The 24,039-nt window shown below is 35.6% G+C and overlaps 1 protein-coding gene across 1 annotated transcript; it reads right to left on the bottom strand.

The window, feature by feature from the left end:
- Nucleotides 1–4,870: 4,870 nt before the first annotated feature.
- Nucleotides 4,871–23,121, bottom strand: LOC129268695 (uncharacterized). Its single transcript, XM_054906218.2, has 5 exons — nucleotides 23,067–23,121; nucleotides 17,766–17,864; nucleotides 14,625–14,726; nucleotides 8,676–8,801; nucleotides 4,871–6,940 (listed from the first exon to the last, which is right to left on the bottom strand). Exons 2-5 carry the CDS (start codon nucleotides 17,843–17,845, stop codon nucleotides 6,823–6,825), a joined length of 426 nt encoding a protein of 141 aa, XP_054762193.1. The 5' UTR covers nucleotides 17,846–17,864; nucleotides 23,067–23,121; the 3' UTR covers nucleotides 4,871–6,822.
- Between the last annotated feature and the right edge of the window lie 918 nt (nucleotides 23,122–24,039).

The following is a 24,039-nucleotide window of genomic DNA, read 5'->3' as shown; positions in this document are numbered from 1 at the left end:
TGGCAGCGTAAATACTCGACGAGAATGTACTTTTGGGTCATCATTCTGTACCTTTGGTCTTAATTTCTGACTCGGCTTCAGAATGAGCAAGAAAATGGCTACCGCCGTACCGCGACACATTATATGGTGTCTTCAAAACATAAAATTTGCATAGAATGAAAAATATTAAATCAAATTACAGAAACTCCTGTTTCGATGAAATTATTACAATGATGTGGTGTATGTAGTATTGGTAACCATTGTAAGCGGATACAAATCTCTAAAAAATATTATAACGTGAATAAATAACATCTCTCTTCTTTCTCCCCTCTCCCTGTCTTTTCTTTCTTCTCCTCTCCCTCATTTCCCCTCCCATCTCTCTCTCTCCCTCTCTCATTAACACTCTCCCCTCTCTAAAACACTTATCCACAAAGAAACAGCCACCAACACTCAAGCACAGGCGCGTCTATAGCCACTCAAACTTTGCGTTATACAAATTTCAACAGACTCGTAAAAAAATGCAGGTATATAGGTCGTATCATCATCATTATCATCAACATCATCACCACCACCATCATCATCGTCATCATTACCATCATCATTATCCTCCTCATCATCATCATTATCATTCTCGTCATTATCATCACCAATATCATCATCATCATCATCATCATCTTCAATATCATCACCATCATCGTCATCATAACCATCATCATCATCATCATTCTCATCATCATCATCCTTCTCATCATCATCACCATCACATCATCATCATCATCACCATCACATCATCATCATCATCATCATCATTATCACCATCATCATTATCCTCCTCCTCATCATCATTATCATTCTCGTCATTATCATCACCACTATCATCATCAACATCATCATCACCACCACCATCATTATCATCATCATCATCATCATTATCCTCCTCATCATCATCATTATCATTCTCGTCATTATCATCACCGCTATCATCATCATCCTAATCATCATCATCATCATCAATATCATCACCATTATCATCATAACCATCATCATCATCATCATCATTCTCATCATCATCATCCTTCTCATCATCATCACCATCACATCATCATCATCATCATTATCACCATCATCATTATCCTCCTCCTCATCATCATTATCATTCTCGTCATTAACATCACCACTATCATCATCATCATCATCATCAACGCCATCATCATTATCCTCATCATCATTATCATTTTCGTCATTATCATCACCAATATCATCATCATCATCACCATCATCATCTTCATCATCAGCATCATCATCACCCTCCTCACCATTATCATCACCATAATCATCATCATCATCATCCTTCTCATCATCATCACCATCATCATTATTTCCCGCTGCAATACAATGCTTTAAATCATTATTTCTTTCCACAAAAGCAAATGTCGAGGCCTTGAAAAGACAACAAATTAATATTCGTCGAAAAGGGAAAAGTCTATAAATCTAAAAATAATTAGTATAATTCCACTACACGCTTTCAGTTTGGTCGAATTGGGAATGATCAATTGGTTTTGCTATCAATAATTATCCTCTTTATTATTATGAACTTTCTGGGCTTTATCTAGGTCAATTGATTAAGAAACGCCGATTTCGGAAATTATCCTTTTCATGAACCTTCGCTATTTATTTTCATGATCCTAATCCTACTGTACACATTTGCATATTCTGTGTTTATGGGGCCCACTTAAATTCACCATGACAAAACGTTTATGTTGAAAACAGAAGAAAAAATAATACATATTGGCGAAGGTTTGATGGATTAGATAAAGTTAGAAGCCATGCAAAACACCAAATAATGATACACTAGTCCTGGGTTGCAGATCACATAATGACATGCAAATATCATTTATTAAAAATAAATAATTTTATTTCTCCCTTTATTTCAGTGTGCACGACGTCAGCTAGCATGGCCGGAACAAAAATTGAAGAAAGTGAACATATTTATCTAGCGTCCTCTTGTGTCGGTCGTCAAGTTTTTCCAGCCTTCAAAACGGTATTCCTCTCAATTCCTCTGAATTCGCATTATTAGCAATATTTGGACGAATTCCCTTCATCTTTTGATAGATTCTTGGGAAAATTCTTAAAGTGGCAAAAATATTTTGATATGCGCTTATAATTATTGCATATGAAATCACTGTGCTCCGTACTTTCTTTTACAACACAGGGGTGGCAATCTTTTAGTGAAAGTGTTGATAATTTATGTACTTGTCCATATCAGTAATATGAAATATTATTTTTAGGGAGGGGGGGGGGGTGGTACACATATATTAATTAAATATATGAAAAAAGCGATACACATCCACAAAGTTTACATACACGTTCCATACAAAATTATTACTCTTGTATATACTTTTGTTATTGGAATGTGGAAATAAATCAAATCATACATCAAAGTATTTCTAAAGAAATTGTATCCACGAAGGGTTTTCATAGTTCAATCGGATGTTTTTTTAATAAAAAACAAGATAAACCATATAAAATAATCACTTTGAATCATTTTTTAATGTTTTAATAGCTGTAGTATTAAAGAAAAGATACAGTTCCGGCGAATTCAGGTGATAGGAAAGTAGGACGTTTTTTGAAATAGTGTACAGCAACAACTGCGGTGTTAACCGGTGTACATAGAGGACCACACCAGTGATTTTACACCGGTGTTAAATTGACAATGTTAGTTTAGCACCTATAGGTGTTATTGCAACACCTTTGGTTGTTACATGTACACTCTTTGGTGTTATATTCAATATCTAGGGTGTAATTTTAACACCAGAGGGTGTGGTCCTCTATTAACACCCACTGGTGTCAGTTTTAACACCACAGTTTTTACAGTGTGCCTACTTAATGAGGATGATAGACAAATCTATGCACTCTGAACGCACTTTTTGCCTATCAAATATAATTTCTTACTGAATTCGTCACGGAAGATGAACAAATTGCCTCCCGGCAAACAAACTGGTAATTAATTTCTTTAGAAAATGATTACTTCAAGATAAATGGACGTCTGATAGTCATCTGAAAAAAAGCAATTACAGTCCATTAAGGATATTCTTTGTCATATTCATTATGATAACTCTATTGCAATTATTTTTGTTCGATAGACAGACTCTGTTATGTCCAGGGACCTTGTCCTAAAATTAGCGCGTACGATTGTGATAACATCGCTGATAATCGGGCACCGTGGCGGATTTTTTTTTCAATTTCTTTTTCCTTCAAAGGCCAGCTAGCAGGGTAGTTTCCTTAATCATTTTTATGAATTAATAAAATAATACCATCCATGGCAACCTGTAATCTATCTTTGGGACATTGGAGCCAGCTTGAGGGGGCTCAGGGGGGGGGGGGGAGAAGATGGCGGGATGAAATGCAGAAAATTGAAAGCCCCCCCCCCCCCACCAAATAAATAATAAAACAACAACAACGAAAAACCAATATACAAAGACCATTTGAAAGTTTAACCTCACACACATACAAAAAACAAGCCGCTAATGATGAATTGTCTTGCTTTCAGGCATAGGTTCCGTGGCCGGGAATCCAACCCCAGACTTGCATGTATCAGTCAGGCGCCATAGACCACTCGGCCGCAGCTCATCAGCCTTTATTCATACGCCAATGATACAATTTGTCCCAGGAATATCTTGTAATGCCTCGCAACGAAAAAAATATATACATTTGACAGTTTGAGTCTCAATCTTACAGTATACTGAGAGTTAAACGATAAGCTCAACTACTTGTACATGATGATACCAGGGAATGTTCAAAGAGATAGAATAAAATAGAGGGAGAGAAAGAGAAGGAGGTATAGAGAGAGAAAGAGAGGGGGTGAGAGAGTGAGGGAGGGGGAGAGAGAGAGAGAGGGGGGGGGAGGGGAGAAAGATTATGGGCGAAGTACGGAGGAGACATATCAGAGACATTTGAAGAATTTGAATTGCAAACAAACAGATTAAGACAAAAAAATTACATTAGACAAGTTTCAAGAGTTAACTGTATCAATTATAGTGATGATTGCATTTACTATTCAATGGAGATAATGCGTTTGTCATGAAAGCATAATAAAAAAGGAGTTTAGGGATGAATTAACTTTCGAAAGAAAGAAAACAAAACAAAACAAAAACGATTAAAACAAACCCAGTGGCATTTAACTTTAATCATCATAGTAAAGCAAGTACCAGACTCCCATTAGACGTATCCCTGTCTATGGTCTATGAGCGCGTGGGTGTGCATTTGAGTGTGTGGGAGAGATATAGAAAGAGTGTTTGAGAGAGAGAAAGAGGGGGGAGAGGGAGGGGGGGGGGGAGATGACGCAATAAGATTGTTGCCATGTCATATTGGTATAGTCTATGATATAAACTGAAACAACACGATGACAATTTTATAGTTTGTTATATATCATTTGTATGACCAAAAAAATTATGACGATGAAGACGATAGGTAAAATGACACCATCTTACCTCATTCTAATACCTCGAAAAAATTTATTGTCCATGATACAGGCGCACACAGACACATAACCCCACATACCTCATCTGCGCACACCTTAGACATCCTACCTTAATCTTCCACGGTCTTAATCTCACGCATCAAAAATAATGTGAAACGATACACCTACGCACACACACCCTCACGCACTTTCATACCCTACGCACACACACACATACCCACACACTCCTACTAAAACATTGCGACGTACAATCTTCGTTCTGGTTTATCCATCGGCATATAACAGTTGACCACACATATACACACATACACAAAATAGACGCACACATTTCCTATCTCCCCTCTCACACCCACACACTCCCTCACCCTCATTCCACACCCTCACAAGAATGAAACGGACTAAGGATTCATGTTAAATTCATGGTGGGATTGTTATTCCTGCACATCAAAACATTTAAGAAAACTTTCAGTGATAAATATTTCAAAACTAAAACTCGAAATTTTAACTCATACTTCAGGATAAACTATCACTATCTTGGTGTTTGGCAGGGTCCAATCTGCTTAAAAATACATCCTAATCAATAACTGAATTCCGATGCGTAGTATAGTGTGGAGGCGCGGGTACCTAATTATATATCTCACAATACTGCGTCTATCATTTGAAAAAAAAACACAAGAAACATATGAACTAGTTATATACCAGCATAACGAGTATAACGTTTGTTTCTGTGTATCAAATCTTCCTCAATATTAGTTAACGTAAAGAAAACAATTACTTTAATGCTATATACTTTTTCTATATTGATATTAACGGTTCAAAAAAGTAGGTAAATTTAAGGATATGAATAAAATACATGGGAAAACAAGATGGTGAGAGATATTGAAAAAGAAAAAGATAAAGCTATTTATATTCACATAAAATAAAATATGATGTTTTCTCAACACTTCGAATTCTGACCGGAATGATTAAAAAAAAATGCATTTTCCTTGGTTGGTACAAGACAATATATCAACCATGGGTTAGACTGAAAATGCTTATTAAATGTTTCTGCTGTTTATTGATATGCGTTTAGTGAATTTGTAATATAAATGTTAAAATGGCAGTTTGAAGCTAAAATCAAAACGTTTGCCCAAATATCTTTAATTTGCAGTCAGATGAAAAAGGGCATGAAATGTTAAATTATACTAATATATTTCCATTACTTATATTTCATATAAGCACTTAATAGACTTTAACATCAAATACATTGTTGAATTAACAAAAAAAAAACAGCGTACACACAGCATTAAGAATTTAAATAAACAATGATAGTGGATGTAGACTTTACATTCTTCATGTAGATGTATACATATTTCTTTCCTGTTTGGATAGAAATTGTCGCCGAATAATTTCATGTTGGTATCCACGAATCTATACATTACGTGGTTTCAATAAAAAAGGAATATAGCTCTATTCGTGTACTATAGGATATACCCCAAAGTGCTATAACATAATCATTATCCTTATAAAGACATCTTTTATGATGAAAAGAGAATTGTTTTCTCTTCCATAAATATTTCTTAATAGTTATCCATTTTATTCACAATACACTTCATGATACGCTGTGATAACTGAAGTAGAAAAAGGTGTTATTTAAAGTAAATCATCAACTAAGATGGCACTTGACATGTGCCAGAGGGTCTTAAACGTTGAGCGAAATATCGAGGTAATATACTGCAAACGGAGAGAGTAATGACTGTTTTAATTTGCTATTGCATTTTAATACATTAAATTTAGTACGGTTGAGAGCAATTTCAACAAGCCATTTATGATTTGCAACCACTTAAACTTTTGTACTTTCATTTAAACATTTAAACCTGATATATTTCACGACCTCTTCATGATATTCGTGTCTCACTAGTGTCAGTAGAAGAGTGTACTTTATAACAGGAATTTATGATAAACAATAATTGACTCATACAATATCAAGTGTTTTTTAACATTTCATTGCATAATTCTTTATATTCACGTGTTAGTGCCATCTCTTTATTTCTCTTATATGGGCATAATTAGTACACTTCACGCTTATTCGAAGAAAGTTAAAGGAAGCTGGTACATGAAGCAAAAATATGTTAAATAACAGAGAAAAGTATTCTCAGAATAAACCGTTGTTCATTCTCATCATGAGTATTTGCGAAAGTTTTCCGGTAATCCTCTTTCCGGTTTGAAAGAGTGATATTTTAATAAAAATATGCCCGATGCAACTTCGAGGAGAGTTTCTCACATAACATGACAGTTAAGGGTTATAATACCATGGACGTGTTTGGAAGGATTGAAGAAGTTATTTTTTAAACTATCTTGGTCCTGACGACTGATGATGAAGCCTAGCGTTTCCCGGCTTCCGATAACATCCTATCGAGTAGTGATCGATAAAGCCTTCCTTCGGCTAGATCCTGTCTAACCATCATATAGTCATTCTGTGCTAGTGATCTCTTATCATTGCTGGAAAAGAAAATGAAAGAAATTAGATTGAAAATAAGAGGTTTAGATTTCGTAAAATGATTAGAAAACTAATGATATTCATCAATTTATACGGAGAACATGACGATAATATTTAGGCATATATATATATATCCGTTCACAACTTGTGTCATCCATGCCGATGGACATAACTCAACCTACACTATGTATAATTTAAAGGTCAAGTCCACTTCAGAAATATGCTGATTTTAATCAATAGAGAAAAATCAGACAAGCACAATGCTGAAAATATCATCAAAATCGGATGTAAAATAAGAAAGTTAGGACATTTCAAAGTTTCGCTTATTTTTTACAAAATAGTTATATGAACGAACCAGTTACATCCAAATGAGAGAGTCGATGATGTCGCTCACTCACTATTTCTTTTGTTTTCTATTGTTTCAATTATACAATATTTCAATTTTTACGAATTGGAAGATTAGGACTTGCTTGCCTGAAGCACAAAATGTTAAAATAATGGAATTCCACGTGTTCAGGGAGGAATGAAACTTCATTTCACATGACGATGACGAGAAAATAATAATATTTCATATTTCATATAATAAAATACAAAAGAAATAGTGAGTGAGTGATGTCATCAGTTCCTCATTTGCATACCGACCGAGATGTGCATATAACTTTTTTGTAAAATGAAGCGAAACTTTAAAATATCATAACTTTCTTATTTTACATCCGATTTGGATGAAATTTTCAGTGTTATGCTTATTGAATTTTTCTCTTTTTATTCAAATTAAGTTTTTGTTGGGGTGGACTTGTCCTTTAAAGCTTGTTTTTTGGTAATGAAATAGGGTCCCAAGACATTTGCACTGACGAAAATTGCTCCGATGGGAAATCTGCATGATAAGCCACAAATAAAATCTAACTTCCAAAACTAAATAAATCCTATTCATTATCGTTATATTCTCCTTTAAACTAAAAATCCTAACTTTAACCCTATGTCCTCTAATATACTAAGACCGGAGCAAATGTCGTGTCAAGCACCCCCATATATTCTTGGGGGTGCTGCGTGTGTTATTCTCCATAGGCAACCCCCAGTTATTCTGGAAGATGTGTAAAAAATGAAGAATGTTATCAAAATGACCTGCATTTTGTAGTGAAAACCTTTTTTTCTTTTTGGCTTTTCAAATTTACTTCAGCACCCTCAATGAAAAATCATTCCCAGGGTCCTGATACATGTTATAACAAAGCCGAAGACGTACAGACAGTTAGCCTTCAGGAGAAAAATAAGAAAGCTTAGATTAAGGAAAATATAGAACAAAGACATTTTACACCAATACGTAACCCCCCCCCCCCCCAAAAAAAAAGGGGGGGGGCGACGGGGAGGGAGGGAAGATGGGGAGGGTAGATAAATAGGGAGAATGGGCAGGAAAGGGGGTGTGTGAAGAAGAAAGGGAGATAGAGAGAGAGAGAGAGAGAGAGAGAGAGAGAGAGAGAAAGGTGGGAGTGAGGAGGTACACACATATCGAGAGGGGGAGAGAGAGGGGGTGGGTTCATTTTTTTTCTTGGATTTGGGGGGCATCAAAAATAAATATTACGGATATCATTTCCTTTAATTTTGCAATTTCTGACGTTTCTTTTTATTAATAGATAAATAATCTTCACTAGATTCCATTTTATCTAGATCTAGATCAAATTGACGTCAAGGGGTGGGGGCCTTTCCCTCTTGGGCTTAAAGGCTAAATTCCTGTATACTTACTACGAGCGTTTTCCTGCTTTAGCAAACATTTCGTTCATCGCCTGGAGTACCCGGTTTCGCCTTAAGGAATTCGTTCGTTGCTCGTGTCGCATGGCGGCAAAGTCGTTATCAGCTATCCTTTTCGCACTGTAAAAATGAATGATATCAAAAGAAATTGCTTACAAATATCTTTAATCGTTCAGTGCAAAATAATATTAGATAAAATATATCATGGTCTTCGTAAACAGCATCATCTCATGAAAGGGAGGTTGTGGGTTCGAAGCCAGTCCAACTCGTACTAAATGGATAAATATAAATAATAAAAGAAAGAAGGAGAAGAGTAAGAAGAGGGTAAGTAATGATAGTAATAATAATAGTTATAATGATGACAACAACGATAATAATTATATAATAACAATAATTATTATAATAATAATAATAATAAGAAGAAGAAGAAGAAGAAGAAGAAGAAGAAGAAGAAGAAGAAGGAGAAGAAGAAGAAGAAGAAGAAGGAGAAAAAGAACAAGAAACAAAATATTTAGACCGTCCATTTCCCATTATGTTTCCCTATTATAACATTTTCTAACTTCGCTCATGAGTTTTTATTCCGTCTTCGTACTCAAAGTGTTACTTTTAACTTGATATCATCTTTTCAAATATTCAGTGGAATATCAAATATGAATGTGTAATAACTAAGTTAACACAATCCCGAGAAAGAAAACAAAAAAATAATGATATTAGTAATAGGTTGAGTTTCAAATGAGAACAATAATTGCTTTTCATGTTTTTACGCTTCGTGGTGGGCAATGTTCAATGATGTAAAAAAAAAAAAAAGGGGGGGGAAGGAAAGGTTAATAAACTTCACGGAGAATGCACACATAAAATTAAGATGAAGAAGATACGAAAAAGGAAGTAAAAAAGGTAAGACCAAAAGAGGAAATCCAAGTAAAGACCCCAGAAAGGAATATAATACGACCAAAAATTGAAACCCAATGACGTGCATAAAAAATGGAAGAGAAAAAAGGTACACTTCATGAAAATTCTTAAGAATAAAGAACACTGGTATTTCGTCAAAACATATCCATGACTTTAGCAGATTAGCGAAGAGTCATACAATTTAGCGGCGCTACCTTTTTGCGTTTTGGAAATATCGCGCTAAGCGTCGGGGGGGGGGGGCATCATGCCCCCAGTCATCTTAGGGTTAACATACTGTAAAGATAAAGTTTGCAAGGATCTACAGAAAAGTCAGGGACTAAAATCAGCTTCCGATAAATATTTTTTCTGTGAGTTAATGGCGTGATACCCTTGATCAGAATGGTCGATCTTTATATATTGAAATCTCCTTCGTTCATGGATTGATTTAGAATTCATATTGGATATGAAGGGGGGGTCTATTAAAGGGAGGGGAATGGTCATTTTGGCCATAATCAGTTCATTGAATGTGAAAGTTCCTCAGGCAAGTTATTATATCGAATGGTAATGAACCTTACATTCTCAGTCAAGCGATCACTTCTCGCTATAGCTCTGACTGCTTACTACACCTCTTTACTATTGAATGAATATGATCATCTTGTCAAGTTTGTGCCCATAATAAATGCAATTCCCAACAAATTCCGTCAACAAATATAATAATAATCGCTTATAGGCCCGCTCCAATTTTCAATTTTAGTCAGTATGCCATTTTTAATTATAATCAAAGTGTGAAATAATAAATACTGAAATAATTCGCTAGAATTTCCGGTCTTAGCAGGATGCGATTCCATAAAGCAAGGCATTTGGTTTTTAACCTCGGCCATGCCCTTTTATGCAACTGAGTGATGACAGGTTTGGGGAAGCTAAAGTCTCCCTAACTTTAAAAGAAATACAAATTGTGTGTTTTAACCATTGTGGCTAGTATAAAATAGCACTCTTTTCTCATGATCTCAATGATCATTGTATTTATCCCCTCCCATTACGTAACTTTCCCGTGCCCCCCCCCCCGTTCCCTACCTTCCCGATCCCGTCTCACACGAACGTATATTGCTACGGTCTGACCGGCGCAACCAAACCCAGAACAACATGAGCTTTTACGCTATTACCAACGGCATTCTATCGGTCAGTTAGGGGCTCTTTTCGCTTTTGTGACTGGGTGTTATGTATGACGTGTCAATGAAGCGTGTTTTGTCACATTCCTTATGTTTCAATGGCCATCATCGTGTTATCGTTAACTTGTTTTGGTCAGGCACAGGTGGTATGCTACTCGATTTCTGATTGGTCACGGCCAGTTGGTCACGTGGGTGTACCGCCGTGTGAAAACGATTTGCGTGGAGGCGCCCATGCGTGTTGGGATAACGTGGCATGCAATTTGGGCCGATAATAAAGCGGCGGTTGGTGTCGCTGCAGTCACAGTCTATTAACAACACATTTAGATTGACCCATCTTGTTTATCATGATGGAGGAAAGGAATAGTTCCAAGAGGAAGTGAGATGGAGAGAGAGACAGACGGAAAGAGGGGGGGGGGGGCAAGGAAGAAATAAAGCGAGAGGGATGGGGAGGGGGAGGATGATTTGACTTCCAGATAGAATGTCAGATGAGAAAAATGTAGATGCCTAGAATGTGGGGGGGGGGGAGATTCGATGCGAAAAATGTGTGCGTGTGTGTGCGTGTGTGAGAGAGAGAAAGGGAGATAAAGAGGGAGAGAGGAGGAGGGGAGGAGAGAGAGGGACAGACACACCTACGCAAACAAAAACAGGGAGAGAGAGGGAGAGAGAGAGAGAGAGTGTGTGTGTGTGTGTAGGGGAAAGATAAAGAAAAAGACAGTTAGACATAATGTACAGATAGGGAGAGAGAGAGAGATGAAAATTATATAAAGGGTACAGAAAAATAAATAAATAAAAGAAAATATTCAAAAGAAGGCTAAAGTATTATTACTTTAACACTCTCCACTATCAAATTTCAAGGACACTTAACTAACAGAGTGCTTCCGCATAACATATACCACGCACTTAAATAGTTCCAGTTACCACAATGGCAAAGAGCAAAGGAAATACATAAAGGACAAGTCCACCCCAACAAAAAGTTGATTTGAATAAAAAGAGAAAAATCCTACAAGCATAACACTGAAAATTTCATCAAAATCGGATGTAAAATAAGAAAGTTATGATATTCTAAAGTTTCGCTTAATTTCACAAAACAGTTATATGCACATCCTGGCTGGTATGCAAATGAGGAGACTATGACGTCATCATCTCACTATTTATTTTGTATTTTATTTAATATATGAAATATGAAATATTCTTATTTTCTCCTCATTGTCAAGTGATACAACGATTAATTCCTCCCTGAACATGTGGAATGAGCATTGTTTAATACTAGGTGGTTCAGTGAAGTTGGTCATTATTGTCAAATCTGTAAAAAATGAAATATTGTATAATTCAAACAATAAAAAACAAAAGAAATAGTGAGTGATGGACATCATCGACTGACTCACCTAGTTGTGCATTATCACTGCTTTGTGAAAAATAAGCGAAACTTTAAAATGCCATAACTTTCTTATTTTACATCCGATTTTGAAGAAATTTTCAGCACTATGCTAGTTTGATTTTTCTCTATTTATTCAAGTCAGCATTTTCCTGGGATGGACTTGACCTTTAAACGAAATAAGAGGGAACCTGACTTTACATATACATGATCCACTTAGAGAATCATATTGGGCGGCAATAAACTTACAAAATGCGAGAACGATCAGTAATACCTAGAAAACCCACAAGTATTTGTTTTATCATTCAAGTTTTTCTTTGTAGTAACTGATGACTGATCAAAAGTAATTAATTTGAACACGTTGACGCTCATTATGGGGCAAGGCTTATACAGTACGACATACTAATCATGATCATCCAGTGCTTATTCATCCTTTACATTGTCAATAAACATCAGTGCTTATGTTAGAAACCTTAAACCGTAATAAAATTCATTAAAGTTATTTTTCTGCAAAGAGGATTAATACGAGGAGCCCGATTAATTAAATCAATCACGCCAAATTAATGTTAATCTGTCTGAAGACTCGTTTAATGTACGACGTATACATTACAGAGCAAATGAATGACGCCATAAACGCTTTGCTATGCACAATGAATTTCCAATTACATATGATATTCGGAAAAGTGGCATAATATATTGGCCAGCATGGGGTATCCAGTAAATCGTTTCTGAAGTCAATTTCCCTCAATTGACGTAGCTCAAAGTCGTAGTGGATTAAACTTGATTGAACAGGATACGAAATTCTCCTCTAATTCATCTTTCATTTAAGTCTACCGAGGCTTGATAAAAACGTTCATTTCTTTCTTTGCATAATCAAATTATGATCTAAAATTTTCATTCAAATTTTTGTAGCGTAAATCGAAAACATTAATTCAATTGTTTCATACATAAACATGTATTTTGATACTTCCCCACCAGTTTGAAGGAGCCGGGGAAATTGCATGTCTTCCGATCTAGCAGTGACGTGAATTCCACCCTCAAAAAGTATTGTTAGGTCAAGAACACCGGATTTCGTTTCAGACAGTCGAGTTTCACTACACTCTAAAAAATAATGGGTAAAAAGTGCTCCATGAGTGTAATTTTTATGTGTCCAACCAACGTTGGGCATTTTGTTTGGGGCATTTTTATTTATCCAGTGTGATGAATATTGTGCACATTCCCAATTAATTGCTGCTTATTGTTTAACCTTAGTGGACAATATGCTTCCCGCATTCGGTAAAATACTCCCCTAAATTGGTTGGACACATAATTACCCTCATGGTGGTAAAATGTTTACCCAATATTATTTACAGTGTACTGAAATATTTTGTGTCCGATCGAATAATGAAGAGGGAGAGAGAGGGGGGAGAGAGAGAGAGAGACGCCATTTCACTTAGTTTAAATTTGGTTTAATTCATAAAAATATGGATCTAACTTTTTTGTAATGTTCCAAATGATCTAGAATGTCTAATTGTCAAATATTTTGTACGGTAAGTCATTCAAACAAATCAACAAAATGTAAAATGTCATTCTCGACTGACATTATTTGGAAAATATATGCTCATGTCCTTAGGCTGATTTTAAATTATGGTAATTAACGAGTAACTCGTCTGCTATTTTGTGATTAAGCAACGTACGTTTAGATTAAAGAAAATCCATTATTTCGAAGTATGAAGGTATTATTTACACACTGCAAGTCTATTTATATAAAGCATTATCAAACCAAGATCTACAGAAATCATTTGCGCCGAACACACTTGCTTTCCAGTTTATGTAGTCCTATGTTAGTGCGTGGGTGTGTGGGAGAGTTTTCCTTTTTTTCAGGTTAACGGGTTTTGACTAAAATCCCCAAATATGCAAATTCATTCTTTATTTACGTGTGTGTAGGCAATAGGTATATGCCACCGCCACAACCCGCCTTCGGTCTGTTAAAATCAAGTTCATTAGGGTGGTAATGGGATACAGTCAAGAAATCAAGGACAACAAAGAGGAAAGAAGAAGGAAGTGATGGTAGAAACAATAAAAAAGAACCGTGGCAAGAAAGAATGAGGAAGGGTAAGGAGAAGGAAGAAGAAGAAGAAAAAGAAGAAGACAAATGACAAAAAGAGAAGTATCACAGAAACGAGACACTTACTCCCAATCTGTCATTTTTTTTGACGAACCATCAAAATAATAACGGATATTAATACTTTATTCTTACGGTAAACCAAAAACACCAAATAAATTAAAGGCTATACAGTGACCGTAAACGTTACGCTGGAAAGTCGTGCGGCAAGTTGCCAGGAATTTACCGGAATGAATAAAGTAAACTAAAAGTATTGTTATCTACTACTACTACTACTACTACTACTACTACTACTACTACTACTACTACTACTACTACTACTACTACTATACTACTACTACTACAACTACTACTATTGTTGCCGCTTCTGCTGTTGCTGCTGTACCTAATGTATGATAGTAACTCACTATTCATTTGGTCTGAAGTCATCTACGTCATCTGTACCATCCCAGGTTGCCGGTTCGAATCCCTCTAGATCATTTGATGGGGCTCTTCTCTCTCGTTGTTGTCTAAACCATATGATTAGAAAAAACAACAGCCAAGATTGATGAAGAAGTACCAGGAACACTGATTATCAATATATATTTTATACATGACCATGACTATTGCTTTTAAGCAGACATCTTGGACTGCTGGCCTGAAAATTGGTCATGTTTCTATTTTCAAAAATAAAATTCTGCAACATGCTTGCAGCATCCTCCCCCGATTTTGATGTACGCAACAATACTTTTTTAAATAAGTTTATTAACGAAACTACAGAGCAAATCTTAATCTAACTGTATTAACGTCTTGAATATTGGCGATTGAGCAAGTATCTATCGACAGATATTTTTTTTTCAGGAAAACTCTCTAAAGTCTCCGCGTAAAGATTGTCGTTATGATCATTACAGTCGTAGTATAATTATTAACAAACCCCAATATGTAATACCGTTAAAAATGGCTAACACAAAGCTCGCTACCCCCCCCCCCCAAAAAAAAAAAAACACGAAACCGATAACATTAGAGGGTATAGGGTAGAGATGGACATGAGGTGATACATGGATGAAGATAAGAAAAATACCACGGAGAAAAGGCCAGTCTAAAAGTCATAAAAATCTTATGTTTGATTATCCAATAAGAAATTATTCCTACCAAAATCATTTAGGTTAAAATAGTGATTTAGCCATACTTGTTTATTCATCTTGATTTTTACTACAACGTTGAAATAAACGCAGTGACGTCACATTTGAAATACATTTCATTATTTCGCACCCACAACCGCGTTTTTTCGTAAAAAGGTTTTTATTGTACTACACGTATATTTATTTACTTTTTTTGCTTTTGGACATTGGAAGCGACGAGGAAGAAAGAAGGGATATTTAGTGTTTCCTTCTTTCTTTCCGATGATGTTAAAATCTACCAAAGTACAAATCCCTGTTACTATCATTGGAATCATAGCAAAAACAAACAGACGTGTATCCCAATTTCCAACGAACCCTCTCAAATGTTACCAATTTAGCACAAAGGTTGCGACTCCTCCAGCGCCGGTTAGGCGAGTTTGGGGGTGTAATTGTTATGATATGATGACGTGTGTGGGATAACGATTATGATTAATTTTCTTCAAATCCTACCTACAATTGTCTGATGAAACAAAACAAATATAGACAAAAGACGAAACGAGCCACTAATTTACACTGACATGCTAAAACCTTGAGACGAATGTCTATATTGGGTGTTTGGTATCAATGAATTTGAATAAAACATGGTTTCATAAAAATGGAATGTTTTATAACCCCATTCAAAAGACACAAGAAAGATGGGATGATACATGCAGAAATAGCGACGAAATGCAATATTATTAAATAACCCACTTAACATCAAGAGACGTAGTAAAGGTGGGTTAACATGGTTAAGACATATAAGAATAGAAATGAAATGCTTTAGCTTCAAGATATCGCGTCGGCGCCTATGAGAATTTGTATTCCTTGAATCCTAGTTAGCTACAAACTCTAGATTAGTTTTACGATCTTAATCTAACATATTTTAACTCAGTTCACACACAAAAAAGTGTATGAAAAACAGCCAAAAACCTTTCTCAATAAATTGTTAAGATGGATATAAAGGTTGTTAAGAATGTCTAAAATTAATAGCTTAATACTATTTAAAAAATCACACGGATACGTTCATTATTTTGCGCATATATAGATAAAAATAAGCACTCTTTAAAAATAAAAGAAATAAAATCAAGGGAGTATGAAGTGCAAGGAATATATACATATTTTTGCTTTCTTGTCAAATAATGGTTCATTTAGAACTTTCTGATATGGAGCAATATTTTCAAAGAAATTATATTTGGAGGCCAATACTTTGCTGTATACCTTCTTAGAATCAAGGATTTGGGGGTAAATTGCAAATCCCAATTCTAAGCTTTGTGAAGTTGGGTTTTTCCTTTAAAACAGCTTTTTATATCTTCGAGTGCAGAAAGCTGATTTAAATTCAACGAGAATTTCGATTTTTCTATACGGATGCTTATAAGGATTTCCAACCCATCACATTTCTTCTTTCCTTTTCAAAAAGCTTTACTTTCAGATGAAAGTAAATAGTGCACTCAGAATATAAAAACAATTTTTCTGAAAAGAACGTTTCTCAAAATAAACTGCTACTACCTCATCTAAAGTCGTTAAGCATGTTATACACAGATTCGTCATGAATAAACTTTATATGGACAAAGTGGACATACGTAACAGAAAAATTGAATAATTTTGGATTTTTGGAATCCGATGAGGGAAACATTTGATCTAAAAAATATTGTTACGGAAATTCGAGTCGGAACCTTTTTTTCAAGATCCCTCGATACCGTCTTAAAAGAGGAAAAAGAAGATCAAGGAAGCGCCCCATGAAATATCTAGCCAGTAATTCATTCTGAACCGATCACATGCAATAATTTTAGTTGCCTATAATCATAAGAGCTATTAGTATAGTGACAAATGATCCTCAGTTTAAAATTCTACGCGAGAAAACGACTTGCGTTTGATGGTGCGGAATATATAGGTTTAAATGAGGCAAATTTCACACTGTGGCTACAACTGTGGTGTGGATTTCACAGTGTGTTGGCATAGTAGACTATGGTGGATACGTGATTTGCACTGCTGAAATGCTCATATATAACAATGTGAAGGGGAATTCACATTGTGTTCCACACTGTGAATACACTGTGGCACACACTGTGGGACGCAGTGTTTATTGCCAGGAGGGAGCCATGCTACTATTGCGTAAATTCATGTCGTCCTAACAATTATTTCGAAGTAAGGTAGATGGATGCAACGATTCTAAATTTAAGACAGCTATACCCTAGACATTTTCATCAAATTGTCTTCATCAAAAATAATAAAATTAATTTAGAAATAGAATGTTGTGGTTTTTGAAAGATGGCGACGTTATTTAATCAATCACTCAGTGTTCGAACACCTTGCCCAGGGAATTCTGTATAAAAAAAAACGTTCAGTAAAAAAATTGTCATTTTCAATTGGAAGAACTTTGACATTTTCATCTCGGAGTAGTCTACTTACGGAAGCACATCTGCGGCTGAAGCCAAGCCTAATAGCACCGCCGCGAAGACGGCTGAAAATACAACTATGGATGACTGCATGATAATGTCGAAGGCAAACCTGTAGAAATATGAAGAAGAATGAAAAAAAAATGAATAAAACATTCCATCATCTCTCCGGATGTAACTGGCATACATGATCCTATCAACTAATCAAGCTTTAATTTTAAAGATTATGTTGCAGCATATTTTTACATTATGTCCATTATGTTTATTATGTATTTCCTCGTGTTATATACTTCTATATATCATGAGTATTCGTGTTATCTACCACATTGTATTCATATAATGATATTGTTAAGATGCATGGCTAAACATTAGTGATTCCCAAAACTTAAGTGAAAACATATTTTATTGACTGGCATCTATTACCGTCCACCAAATAAAGACCATGGTAAGGACATGTGTGTATCATTTACATCTACATCGGCTTCACAAACGATCATGTTTGATGCCAATCAAATCTGAAGGAAATAAAATATCGTATTTTTAACATAGGTAAAGGTTACTTTGATAGAAACGTCAGAAAAGGAAATCATAATAACCAAATATCAGGCTGTGCCGTGAGGTTTCTAATCAAATCTAGGAAACGTGAACGCGGTGAATCACCGTTCGTTTGAGCGGGAAAGATACCGGGCCATTTAAATCAACGCTGCGAAGCCAACTCAAACAGGAATAATTTGTTTAAGGAACACAATTATGACGTCATCGTCTCCATGAATAGAAAATAATTATGATCGTGACCAATGGTGACCCTTTGGAAGTGATAAAAAAATTTTCGTAAAAAAAGAGTTATGAGATGTGTAGAAGCCACGCTTTGAGTGGCGTTTTTTAAGCGAGCCGAAGTCCAAAATGCTAATATCATGATTATATATATTTTTTTTACTTTATTCCTTTTTTAATTTCCTTTTTTTTTTCAAAAAAAAAATCAATAGCGGATGCAATTCTGACGTATAGAGCTCAAGAAAATCCTCTGTCTCTTTATTCTTGGAATAGAATATCCTTCCTAATCCCACCCCTTTAAAATTTATCTTATCTTTAGATATTACATATAATTAACCCTATCAAACGAGGACGTCAGTTGCCTAAGAGACGCTTTTTTTAATTCGAAGATTTAAATATCTTTATGAGAGTGCACCACAATTTATTGATATATATGTATATATACTTTTTTTACAGAACTTTCAACTATTTTTGATTGTCATTAATACTTATTCTTGAGGTCAGCGTTTTACCTTCCCTCGGGGAAATGAATAAAATTGTTTGAAAATCACTGTCTCTATAAGCTTAATGGCATCTACTAAGACGACGACTGCCCTTTTTTTCCCTTCGAATCGCCATTCAATTGATTTGATCGATAACAGATTTTCAAATTCTAAATCCATATTGTGAACTACGAGACCCTCAAACATGCAAATAAAAAAGTTCATCAGAATAAAAAAAAATCAGTGTTCAATTGATATTAATTACGCCGCTCTAATGTTACTAATTTTTTATTAGAATGCTTTATAGATTCCATGGGTATTTATCCGTACCCCCAGAGAAACTTAAGGTGCTACTGATTTGGCGATAAGTCGCTACATTTCTGGACATCACGATCGAGCTATCCCGTTACGTGACTGGAAACATTCCCGTCTTTTATTTCTCTTAAAACTCTTTCGTGCTTGTGTTTAACCACCAGCTACTGAACAAATAACTAGGAAAAAATATCAACTACTAGAGCATGCTATGTTTAGGTCGCTACATGGTGTCCATCGAAACACATTGGAATTATGGGAGACCTTTTATTTGTTTCCTTTCATGCTGAAGTTACACTAACAAAACTACCTCCAAATTGATTGAAATATTGTATTAATTTTGCTCGGTTTTGATCTGATAAAAAAACATGTCGGAAATTATGTTTGCTTCTTGAAAGCCCAATTCGTTCATTTGAAGGCTCACGTATGGTTTCTGGTAGATGACGTCCCCGGTTGGTAGGTAAAACATCATAAAATGTCCCCGTAAGTGTTCATCACACACCCACACACACGCGCGCGCGCGTGAAATACAAATGACCAAAATTCATTTATTTTGTGTTCATTCGTTGATAGAAGGTCGTATTTACACAACGAAACGAATCCTGTATCAAATAATACGTCGATGAATCCACTATTATTATTGTTATTTTTATCATAATTATTATCATTATTATTATGATGTTCACAGATGCTTATCTATCATCTTAACCGAAACCGACTCCAAACCGACCGATTGTATGTCATTAGTAATAACGTAATAGCTTTGATCGGTCTGGAATCGGTTTCGTTGGTGTGACTGTAACCGAAACCGACTCCAAACCGACCGATTGTATGTCATTAGTAATAACGTAATAGCTTTGATCGGTCTGGAGTCGGTTTCGTTGGTGTGACTGTAACCGAAACCGACTCAAACCGATCGATGATATGTCATTGGTAATAACGTAATAGATTTGATCGGTCTGGAGTCGGTTTCGTTGGTGTGACTGTAACCGAAACCGACTCAAACCGATCGATGATATGTCATTGGTAATAACGTAATAGATTTGATCGGTTAGGAGTCGGTTTCGTTGGTGTGACTGTATCATTTGAATTAGGATAGAGAGTGAGTGTTTGTGAGTGGGGAGAGGTAGGGGGTATCGGTGATATAAGTTCCATTGTATGTTAAACAAATATGATTGACGTGATCCAAGTCTTTACGATGCTTAGGTTTTTACCAATGTTTTTTAACGTTTCGCTTTTACTTTTGTATATTAACTTATAATTTGTGTGCGTGTTTTTTTTTAAAGTAAAGTTAACCTGAATTGAAGTATGCATTTTAGACTAAATACTCAATTAATTTCTTGCGCTTTATGTCAAATTATATACATGGGTTGTGGAATGGATCATTGTTCTGTTGCTATTAATGCTAGATTGGAAAACACACTTTATAAAAAAAGGCAATGTCATATATCATTCTCTTTTCATCAACCTTATTTGATCAACTTGCCTCGTACATGTGCAAGAATTTCGCCCCCAAAGCCAATCGAATAAAGTCAAGAAGTTAGCATGGACAGTTAGCATTGATCCTTGTTTTATATGTGTGAGGACCCCCTCCCCTCCGCGTGCACGTGTGTGTGTGGGGGGGGGGGGGGTGAATTAGAACAAAGCATGTATTACAAAATGACATTTCCTCTATCGAATTCATTTCATGTCGACATGGAAGGGGGGGCTCCTAGTGGTCCGTAATTGACCATAGTTCAATGTTTTTTTAACAAAGGTTAGTTTTCCCATTTAAAACTGGGAAACTCTCTACAACGCATCGATTCCGTTGTAAATGTAACTGAAATCACAATGGAGAGCTAAGAGGTTTTTTTTCGAAAGTTGGTGGACTGGGTCAGCAGATCGTCCGAAGATTTGCACCGGACGAACAATTGCAAATATGTCGAACGATTGCAAATATGTCGGTGTCATTAGTCAAGAGCTTCCGATGCTGTCCCGGTCCACTAATTTTCGACAAAAGCCTCTCATCTCTCCATTGCGATTTGATTTGAGTTTTCAAAGGAATTTGTGCGTTGTATAGGGAGTGTCTCCGTTTTAAATGCGAAAAGTCCGGACTGACGGCTTCGGAAATGGAACATGAAGAATTCGGTCATTCTATACACCCGTACAAATTATTCCCCAAAATATTTGTACACTTCATTCTACAATGATAAAGGAAAAGATGAAATAAGCTTGGCTTTTATAAAATTAAATTAATAAAAGAGAACACGAGGCCTAAAGCCTTTGCTTATCATCCAGTGGCAAATTGTAATCAGTCACGCATGAAAAATTATGATTCATTATATGCCACAATGCATATTTTCAGATCTTGTTGTGATCACTAAAGCGCAGCGCGCAATGCATGAATGATCATAACTTATTTTGTATTTTTCTGAGGGTTGAGATTATTTGCCTCCATTTAATACACAATTCAATATACATTTCATTTCGGAAACGATTTTAAGGAAATTGATATCTGACTGATGTTGCCGCACTGACTATTGTACAGGGGTGTAATTAGATTCAATTTCATTTAATTTCCTGTCAAAATAAATAAAACAAATGAAAAGGATCAGAATTTTATATGAGATGAAAGAATATCATCTTGTCTCTACAAAAAAAAAGAAATAAGTTATGATCATTAAAGCGTTGCGCGCTACGCTTCAATTTGCACAGGAAGGTATGTGCATTACGATCATCCATGCATTACTGATCACAATTTGCAACTAGAATAGAAACAAAGGCTTCACTTTTTTTCTTTTATATGATGCAAAATGACTTAGATTTTATGATAGCCAGGTGATTATTTTTTTTTATTCGACTATTATCATTTGACATTGTTGATAATGCAAAGTGTACAAATAATGCATGTGTAAACTGTATGATATTAATAGTGATAATGATGGTGATGATAATACTGATGATAATATTTAATGATATTTATAATAACAATAATAATAACAACTATCATCAAAATAATCATAAACATAATAATGATGAACTAAAACCTGGGCCCCGTCTTACAAAGAGTTACGATTGATCTGATCAATCGTAACTATGGACGGCTAGCGAAGTCAACATCTATTGTGCATGTTTATTCAAAATATTTTCTAGCCATTATTCATTCATTCATCGTTTTCTAGAAAATTCACTGCGCTTCTCTTTGCATACAGAGGACACTGTGCAAGTTTTTCGTAGGAAAAAAATATGGCACTGATGGATTTCCATAGAGTTATGATTGATCGGATCAATTGTAACTCTTTGTATGATGGGGCCCTGGCTAGTAAGTGAAATAAGTCAACATCAGTAGGAGTCTAGGACACTATTCCCTATTTTCCTACGGGAAAAGAACGGAGCGGGAACTTGTACCATAAGTACATTCGATATAACAGGTTGAAATTGTAATTGATGTATTTTAATAATAAAACACCCAGTCTCCAATTATTATTACACTTTGTCCTCTGATAACATTTCGATGTTATAGTTGTCACATATGATTCTTTTTTTACTATTTGTATCAAAATAATTTTTACAAGCTTTTTGAATGGCGTTATGGAATATCAAAAAATAAGAATGTAATAAGCGATTTATGTTTAATAACAGTATGCGAAAAGTGAATTCATAACATGTCGACAGAATCAATTTTTTCCGTTACTGCAAGAACGGGCTGATTCTGATAACAGATCAACGAAAGGTTACGGCAAAGCCATTTCGCTGATGTCATTTACCTTTTGCTTTCTGAGAAACGGCTAACAGACCAGGAGCGCCGTGGTCAGCGAAACTCTAACTTTACTGAAAATAACAAAATAATATCCGACGCGTAGGTAGTTCCTACAAAAAAATCAATTCAAATTCAAGTAGCGTTCTCTGAAAGGCAAAGGGTTATTATGTTGGCCTTTAACTCCTCTTCCCCTAAAGGAATTCAACAAGATTAAATTCTTGCCCTTGTTCAAATAAATCTTTGTCCTCATTTAAACAACACTGTAATGCACTTATCAAGACGGCGACACGTCGTGCAATGATACGTGCATTTCTTCTCGAATATATTCCTCGAATTTTCTGTATTCATTCTTTGGCGCTATATGAAAGACCTTGCACTAGAGTGCTACTTTCGTTATACTTGCTCACATTGTCTTCCTCGCTATCCTAACATTAATACTTCATTTTCCCTACGGCGGCCGTAACGAAACATTCGTTTGAAGAATGACACAGACGATTCAAAAGTATTTCTAGATGATTATTTTCTTTCATCACTGGAAAGAAGAACTATTAAATACTGATCACATAAATACTTTCCTTTTCCAAATAGGGCATGAGGCTTGCAGAAATCAGCCCTCAAACATGATACATTTTCAGTCCATATATCCGCATTCATCGGTCTTCCGTCGAGCTACCATGAGTACCAGCGACTGAAATAGGTGGTTTGACGGCTGTCTTCGACTCGCCGTGCGGCTGCCTTAGGGGAAATGTGACTGAGGTGTAAGTTTCAGTAAAGATCGGTATAGTCGTAAGGTACAGTGGTCGAGTGGTCTATATGCATGACTAGACACATGCAATGTCGGGGTTCGAACCTCGGTCAAAGTACCCAAGGCCTTAACCTTTGAGCAGAGCACTTAATCAATTGTGCTTTTTTATCCTACCTTTAAATAATGTGAAATGTAAGGAGGGGGTGAGATTTTCTGTGGGTATACATTTTGGCCC

This window comes from Lytechinus pictus, chromosome 9, assembly GCF_037042905.1.
Source record: "Lytechinus pictus isolate F3 Inbred chromosome 9, Lp3.0, whole genome shotgun sequence".
NCBI classification, from domain to species: domain Eukaryota; kingdom Metazoa; phylum Echinodermata; class Echinoidea; order Temnopleuroida; family Toxopneustidae; genus Lytechinus; species Lytechinus pictus.
The sequence above is the reverse complement of the archived record's forward strand: the minus strand, read 5'-3'. Positions and strand labels throughout refer to the sequence as shown.